Source organism: Mizuhopecten yessoensis, unplaced genomic scaffold, assembly GCF_002113885.1.
Source record: "Mizuhopecten yessoensis strain PY_sf001 unplaced genomic scaffold, ASM211388v2 scaffold1171, whole genome shotgun sequence".
In the NCBI taxonomy this organism is placed as follows: domain Eukaryota; kingdom Metazoa; phylum Mollusca; class Bivalvia; order Pectinida; family Pectinidae; genus Mizuhopecten; species Mizuhopecten yessoensis.
In genome coordinates, this window is record NW_018403913.1 from 599,301 (window position 1) to 607,955 (window position 8,655).

The window sequence follows — 8,655 nt, forward strand, 5'->3', positions numbered from 1 at the left end:
TATATAATTACATAAATACACCGAGTTCATACATGTTCCGGAGTTATACCTGTTGTGTACCTGTTTGAAATCCAAACCAGGAAGTGTTCTTGGTCAACCGTCTCATAACAGATCAAGTACAATAACATTTTGTCATTGATCTCCGTTTGTGGTGGATGTATTGATACTGTACCATTATCATTCTGACAAGAAAGTGGACGAACATAAAGTTTTAGGGTGTCGTGTGTTTATAAAACTATCTATACAAGGTAAGATGTCCCCGAAATTCTATTTTCACCTGAGCTTCGGATGTATACAGATATTATGCTATTCTGTTCCATATTTGATCCTACACAACATACTTACATTTACATAATATTTAACATGATAATTTGCTCGCGTATTTGAAGCTTAACGCAGGAAAAAGTTACATGTAACCTGCGTAAGTAGATTTTATTGGCAACAGCTGTCAGAATACAGTAAAGGGGATCCAATTACAAATATCTGTACTCAAAATTATATGCGGTAATATTGTTCTACAGAACAATATTTGATCGGCTAACGTTTTAATACATGTTTGCTAATTCAGGTGTGTTCATATATGATTATTATGTGATTATATTTACATCTCACCTATAAAAGCGATTTCTACCTCTAAAAGTTGATATTTCACAACTTGTAGTATGGCTTCCTTTTCAAGCCAGTGCAGGTGTTTTAATAGTGCTGGTGGCAAACTTTGCAAACACAACACTAACATGTCTGCCTGAACACCGTTTTTTATCACAAAACTATCCGATTTCGGTCACACAAAAAGGTAATGTGGAGGTCATAGCCAGGGAGACATGGGCTCCCCAACACGATAAATACATGTCCGGGCTTTCAGGTATTGATGTTTGTACCCAGTTCGTAATCGTCCAACCGAGTAACCGATTAACTATTGACAACCACTCTAATAAAAATACTGCTTTATAGATATATGACGCCATATTACATGTATTTATTACTAGATTTACGATTCAAATATATATATGCTTTTCTTTCAGACTACAACATGGTTTTGAGATTTTGTGTCGTCAATCTGGCTATCATCCATCTTGTTTGCTGTCGACCTTGCAGTATATCTGATGATGGAAAGACAGCAAATTGTTCCAATCGACACTTAACCCAAATTCCAAAACTATCCAGACATACTGAGTATTTAGATCTCTCGGGAAACAACTTCACTACTTTGAGAAATTCTTCTTTTGAACATCTTCCTCAACTGAAAAAATTAAATTTAAACAGATGTCATGTCGATCACATTGACGAACAAGTGTTTGCGGTCCTTGGAAACTTGCAGAAATTATCCATAAGTGAGAACAGAATTAATATTTTACACCAAAGATTCGAACACCTACGGTTTCACTACAACCCCTTACTGACACATCTAGATTTATCCTACAATACCCAGGTAAGGCTACAGAAGATGGTAGAAAGTGTGTATCCTGACAAGGTATTCGGATCACTGATAAATCTTCAAGTACTCATCATGGACCTTCTACCAAATCCGGTGTTCGGTGAAGGTTTCAGCAATCTGACGAATATCAAATCATTGATTTTCAGGGATTGTGCAATATTACATCTGAGGAATGATACATTCAAATATTTCCAGAACTTAACAAACTTGACGTCCTTAGAGATGTCGAATTGTCAGGTTCACATCGAACCGTGGGTAAAAGTTGAGACAGCGGTCCTTCAATACTTCTATAATTTGCAAAATCTTGATCTCTCAGGAACAATGATAACATTTCCTGTTGCCATGGATATTTTGTATGGACTTACGGTTACAACAAATTCTACTCATCCTGTAAGGGAAATGAAACTTTTAAACTTATATAATGTGAATCCATTGCGCATGTTATGGATATATGACGTTACTTATACGGTAAAAGTTACCACAACCATGACTAGGTACTACAATCACTTATGCATCGAGGATGTAAACATTGGTAAAAATGGAATTACAGAAATGGAGGTAAACTCAGTAACAAGCTTTATAAACAGTACATGCTTAAAACGTTTTGTGCTTCGTGAAAATAATTTCCTATTGACCTTTCCAAAATTTTTGTTTGTTATTGTAAGTTCTCTTACACATGCTGTGAATCTACAGGAATTTGATTATTCATTTATAGCAATACAGTTCCCAGGTGCGGTCGGAAATCAAGTCTCGAACATAGGTTCGAATGAAAACAATAAAAACCTGGCTCATCTTATTTTTCATCCGCAAACAACACGACATTTTTGGCGAAAAAGAAGAGGAAAAGAAGAGGCAAGATGTGAAATTCCAATAACATCAAAACATCTTAGTCATGTTCGATCATCACACCTGCTGTTCCCGTTTTCAGTACAATGCGATTTTGATGTGTCGCAGTCGCCAATGTTGACTTATATTGACATGTCATACATGGCTATTGCTGATATGGACTTCAGTTTTCTCGGGGCAAATCTCTCGTACTTTGACGTCTCCGGATTGGATTTTGGAACTTCAGGTAGCAGGCTTTTAGGTAATCTTGTAAGTGTCCAAACATTAGTGATCCGTGACGCAAACCTTGATAGAGCGTTTAGCAACGGTAATTATATTTTCAGAAATGTGAACCGCATAGACGAACTGGATATGTCCTCAAACCATCTGAACAGCTTACCAAATGAAACACTCAAAGGCCTCGAAACTTTTCATAAAATAAAATTGGCCTGGAATTTCCTGAAAGAATTTCCTCCTGGGTTATATCAGATGACTAACTTATCGTATATTGATTTAAGATATAATCAATTGTTATTTTTAGATAAGATTACGACAGACTGGTTGGATGAAAGGGCCGATATGTCTAAATCTGGCATTACTGTGTTATTGGATGGTAATCGTTTTGCATGTACATGTGATTCAGCAGATTTTGTTTCCTGGATTATGGTGACAAACGTAACCTTACACCAAAGAAAACCTGCAAACTACAATTGCACTTTAAAGGACGGTACCTATTCTAATATGAAATACATCTACGATAATCGGGACGATTTTTTCAGTAATTGTGACGATCATCTTTTCTGGTTAGAATTTTCTATATCGGCAATAAGTTTAGTAGTTTTGGCTCTAGTGTGCGCTACAATTGGACACACTTTCAGGTGGAGATTACTCTACTTCTTTTACAGGAAATGTAAAATCACACCCGGCTTGGAGGACACCACTTCGTACAGTTTGATCTTTTTGTTGCATACGATGCAGCAGATTCTCCGTGGATCTGGCAACAGTTGAGACCTAAACTAGAGCTTCAACATAACATACATTTGTGTTTACATGAGCGCGACTTTGAAGTCGGTGAATCTATTTCTCAGAACATTGTCAATTGTTTACAAAAAAGCAAGAAGATATTATTTGTGATATCAACAGAGTATATTGCTGCAAGATGGTTCGACTTTGAACTTGAAATGGCTAATATGGAAAGGGTACAGCGAGGGTGTACCAACTCCATCATTGTAGCAATAAAAGGAGAAATCCCAGCAGATCACATGCCTCGTCCTATCAGAAACATCTGGCAACACGTCACCAGCATCATGTATCCAATTGATGAGACAGATAGGGACGCTTTTGAACTGTTCTGGTGTCGAATACGTCATAGTGTTACTTCATAAACATTGCGTCATAGCACAATTCAACACGCGTAAACCTTTTAAAATGTACAAATAGTAGTTTCAGCGTATGAATGGTAAAATGATGTGTGACAAACAAAATTATAGACCGCTCACCATTTTACCGTGCATAACTTGAAAGATCGATGTGTGATCAGCTGACATCATATATTAGTAATATTTCTAATCCCACCCTATATCAGCCTTCCGATCAGGATTTGGATGTCGGTCTGCTTTGCTAAGACTTGTCGAGGACTGGCATAAGGCCCTGGACAACCATGAATATGTCGCTGCCATATTGATGGATTTGTCCAAGGCTTCTGATTGTGTTCCTCACAGCCTGCTGGTCCGGAAGCTGGAGGCCTATGGTCTGATCAGTTGCTCTATAGACATGGTGTGTCCAGCTACCTGAGCAGCAGGATACAGCAGGTGAGACTAGGCTCCAAATGAGGCGACTGGCTGGAGGTGCTGCAGGGAGTACCGCAAGGATCTATACTGGGTCCTCTTCTTTTTAACATTTTTATAAATGACATGTTTTTATATGTAAAGTCATCAAAACTGTACAATTACGCTGATGACACTAACAGAGACCCTCAGTTTTTAAAATCAAATGTAGAAAAAGATTGTGTACATTTAATGGAATGGTTTGAATCAAATCATATGAGGGCAAATCCTGACAAATTTCAAGTCATATGCTTAGAGAAGAGATCTGTTGATATTTTTAAATCTTTTAAATTCGGAAATATAAACATGGAGCTTGAACCAGAAGTTAAACTCCTCGGAGTACATTTTCACTCAAATGTTAATTACTGGCCTCTAGTTTGGCATTTCACCTGTATGAGAAGTATTAAGAAACTTGAAAAGATACAAAAGCGTGCCCTTCGTTTTATCCACAATGATTAAGTCTCCTCTTTCACAGAACTTTTTATGTTGTCAAATGCAGATTGTTTACATGCAAGTTTTTAAAAATCTGAATAAACTTTCTCCTGAATACATCCACGATGTGATAAAACTAAACTCCACAAATTATAATCTTAGACATGCTAAAGCAGCAGAGGTACCTAGGGTTAGACCACTTCAGTATGGACAGAAATGATTTACTTTTGAGGCTGCTAGGATGTGGAACACTCTACCAAATGAGGTCCGGAGGGTAGACAACTTTCCGAGATTCAGGAGATTGATCTGTGGCACCTCTGCTGACTGACTTTTGTACTCAAAATTGGGTGCAACATTTTTAGGTAAACAGACTGTGAGATAAATTTCTGCGCTTAATAGAATATGTCATTTAAATAATCAAATTATACTATATGTTACTGTTAGTTTTCTCTCGTAATCATCTTCCTCTTCACTACATGAAATGCTGTTTTAATCCACACTATGTTAAGTGTATATCATGTCAAGTTTCACCCTTTGCTATATTAGCATATATGTATAATACACCTGTACAGATGTACAGATAGTGTTTTAACATTCATGGTAGTAGCACATCGTTCATTTATGTGTGTCAATTCGTTGAATTTTATATAAATAAATGTCAAGCCTTGTGATGATATAATTTTTTGTTTATCTCATCTTACATGTGACACTTCAGTATATTTTTTTCTGTATATGTATAACTCATTACTACTATTACACTATGTCATTGTTATTTTATATACATGTGTTTGTCGATGTTGATATGTATGCGACTTTAAATAAAGCTTTTTGTGTCTTGTATCCTGTATCTTGTTTCTTGTATCGACGACATCCGCATTGTACATCTAGGTCAAATTCAAGAAATGTTGCGTCCTCGTACCAAAAACTCGGGTTGCGACGACAAAACAATGACACTCAGGAACATCCATTTTATTAGATTTAGGAACCAATAATTCAAACAAAAAAACTAGGAAGGCATCCATTTGCTCCCATGGACAAGTCATATACGGTAGTATTTCTGGTTTTACTAGAAATTGTTATGGTTTCTGTTTAAATGAGTATTAATTTTCATGGATTAAGGGTGACTGGATGGCGCAGACTGTAGATAGTGCACTCGCCCCTCCCCGATCATAAGCGATGAGGCTTTTTGGGTCACCTGTCCGACCACGTTCAATATCTTAGGATACTTTGGTTTCCTTCTACATAAACACCTTACGCGCGCTTTCGTCTGGGCCAGCAAGAGTGATTAAAATAAGTTTGGAAAAAACTAAAGTGTAAACAAAACCAGAAATTGAACTCAAATTCGTTAAACTATGACAATATGAATAATGAATGTTAATGAAAATGTTCGAAGGCATTCCACATAGTGCAAAATATTCAAATTGTCAATGATTACGTTGTTTGATAAAATATTCACATTATTTAAATAGGTAATAAGGTACAAAAATAAATAGAAGTTGATTAAAAACCATGTCTAGTAGAGTTCATAGCATCTACCTGTAAACCCCTTGTGCTTACCTGTGTTAAATGTTTTTTACGTTTATATCATGATAATGGAAAAAATAGACAAACACGGAATAAACAATTTTGATTTTTTCTTTCTTTTTTTTTAATATGAATTTCTTTTATTGAGCAAGAGTTATTTAGCAATCGTTTCGTTTTAATTCAGGTAGGGCTCTTTTTTTTACCAAAAGGTTGTTTAACGAATAGTGGACTGTTGACCCAAAGTATAAAACACTTTAAGTTTTTCTTTAATAGATTAATGTAATATTTAGAGTATATACTCATGAATAAAATGCAAAAAAGGAATTTATAAAAATATGATGTATACATGATATATTTACAAACACTTACATTGAAATTAAGGAATGAAAACAAATGTAAAACACAGCATCAAATGGATTGTTCATTTAAATTGATAAATAATCTGTCTGGAGACAGACATTGGTATCATGTTTTTGTGACTTCTGATTTATAGGTATCATTGAGTATACAAACAACACCCAGGTGCGCGCCATCGAAGTTTAAACATCGCTGACTAAGTTATATTTACTCTGCCCTCCAGTGCATTATACAAACACACTACAAGGAAGAGAACGATTCCTTCCTTTAAAAACAATATAAATTGATAAAGAAGAAGTATTTATATTTATTTTTTAGGTTCAAAGACAAAAGTTCTTCATATGCATAAAATGGAGGGGCTGTTTTTCCCAATTATGTTGTACAATGTATTATTACAACATACATCTTTTTTTAAATTTTCGGTTTTTGTCTTTTTTGGTGATCAATAAGAATCCCATTCCACAACAGAGGGTAACATTCTTTACAAAACTGTTGTTCTTGGTGCATATTTCGATATACGTCTGTATGACCAGCGAACGGGTAGAAGGAGGAAGTTCTGTATTCTACAGGAATACGCTTGGAACGATAACATGTGTTATCTCCAAGTGGTGTTTACCTAAAGTGCACTTGGTGACATGTTACTAAAAAGCTCAGGTTGGGGATATATAGGGTAATAAATGTATTGACCAGTAAACTTACAACTGTGTACACGATATGGAGTGTGTGTTTCAGATCCTTGTCGGTACAGTCACGATGACATAGCTGACTCCCACAGTACTTGTAAGCATTGTCTAAGTGATACGGTTCGAGGACTAAGTATAGCAAATTAACTTATCTGATATGGGGCCCTTCCGTCATATAGATATCTTGAAGTGACAGTGATGGGCCGCGGAACTCATTTGGAGAGGTTCCCAAAATGTCTGGAGGTGTTTTAAATTAAGATAAATATGTGAAAACAGATTTTTAAAGGAAAATGACAGGCTGTGTATGGATGTTTTGTGTCCTTGAACCCCCCATTAGACCCGTCACAATGTAGGGGGTGAAGCTTGGTTATCTAAAAATATCTGTTTAATAGATTTGGTAGATTGATGATTGTTATCTTTTGTAGGACCCCATTGTTCAAATTCATTGGTGATTTGACACGGCACTTCTCGCCGATCTCCGGGCAATGGCTTGAAACATTGTCAGCTCACTAAATGTATTTCTAGTACACACGTTTCGTAAGGACTTAAAAATGTTTAAATTCGATATTCTAATAAACTGAATTATAATAAAGAGGGACAAAATATTCACATAGATATACAGTCAACAAGCTAACTAGGAGCCCAGTGTGTAGTGACCCAACGGCGTTACTTGATAAACTTACTAGACTACGAATAAGCATACCGAATAGTATTGCAAAGTCACATATACCCTTAATAGGTGTACATTTAGCATTTACATTATGAACGACCGTCAACTTACCAAATCAGGGGATGACTATTCATGATAGCTTTTCGAGTGAACTTCGTTTAAGTCTTCCCTAGCTTTGTTTCGAAGACTTTCCTCGACAACATGCAAGAATATTGATGCATCAAAATATGCTGCAAAACATCCACTTGAAGATCGGATTTTAACAATTATAACCTTAAGAGTTGAGTCTTCACTTCATTCGTTTGGAGCGCGAAGTAATGACATGCTTACTTGCTCTCTATGACCACCCAATACTCTGTTAAGGTATTAGGTTTGTGTCGCCATTTCTCAGTAGAATTTCTTCAAATTTTGTAGTTATATTGCTTTAAAGTAAAGAAAAATTTCTGCCACAAACAAATATAGGTTGTCTGAATTTTAAGGATTTTAAATGGAAATTTATGTAAAAAGGATTGAATTTTGAAAAGAAATGAAAGACACATTTTTTGGCAAAATAATGTCAATAAAAATGATACTGCCATAGATTAGTATTGCATTAATGTATATTAATTTAATAAATGCTGAAATTGTGTAAAATGAATTATCTATAAACGATTAAAAATTGACATTTTATAATATAACCATATACACATAGTAATTGAAGGTAAGAGTTATCTTTCTTGTTCTGTCAACAATAAACATACAATTTTCATCACAACTCTATACTCATTAGAATATTCGTAAATTGTGATACTGTCTCCCGACATTGAATTTTAAACTAGGGATGTACTTCCTATTTTCGTTTATCAATACACTCATTCGACCTTAATTAAACTCTCAAGCATTGATGAGAGCTTGCTCGCTGTA

At 35.5% G+C, this 8,655-nt stretch overlaps 1 protein-coding gene across 1 annotated transcript; it reads left to right on the forward strand.

Annotated features, from left to right (window-relative positions):
- The first annotated feature begins 41 nt into the window (after window positions 1-41).
- LOC110457944 (toll-like receptor 3) lies at window positions 42-3,352 on the forward strand. Its single transcript, XM_021509451.1, has 2 exons — window positions 42-248; window positions 1,023-3,352. The coding sequence occupies exon 2, from the start codon at window positions 1,031-1,033 to the stop codon at window positions 3,266-3,268; it is 2,238 nt and encodes a 745-aa protein (XP_021365126.1). The 5' UTR covers window positions 42-248; window positions 1,023-1,030; the 3' UTR covers window positions 3,269-3,352.
- The last annotated feature ends 5,303 nt before the right edge of the window (window positions 3,353-8,655 follow it).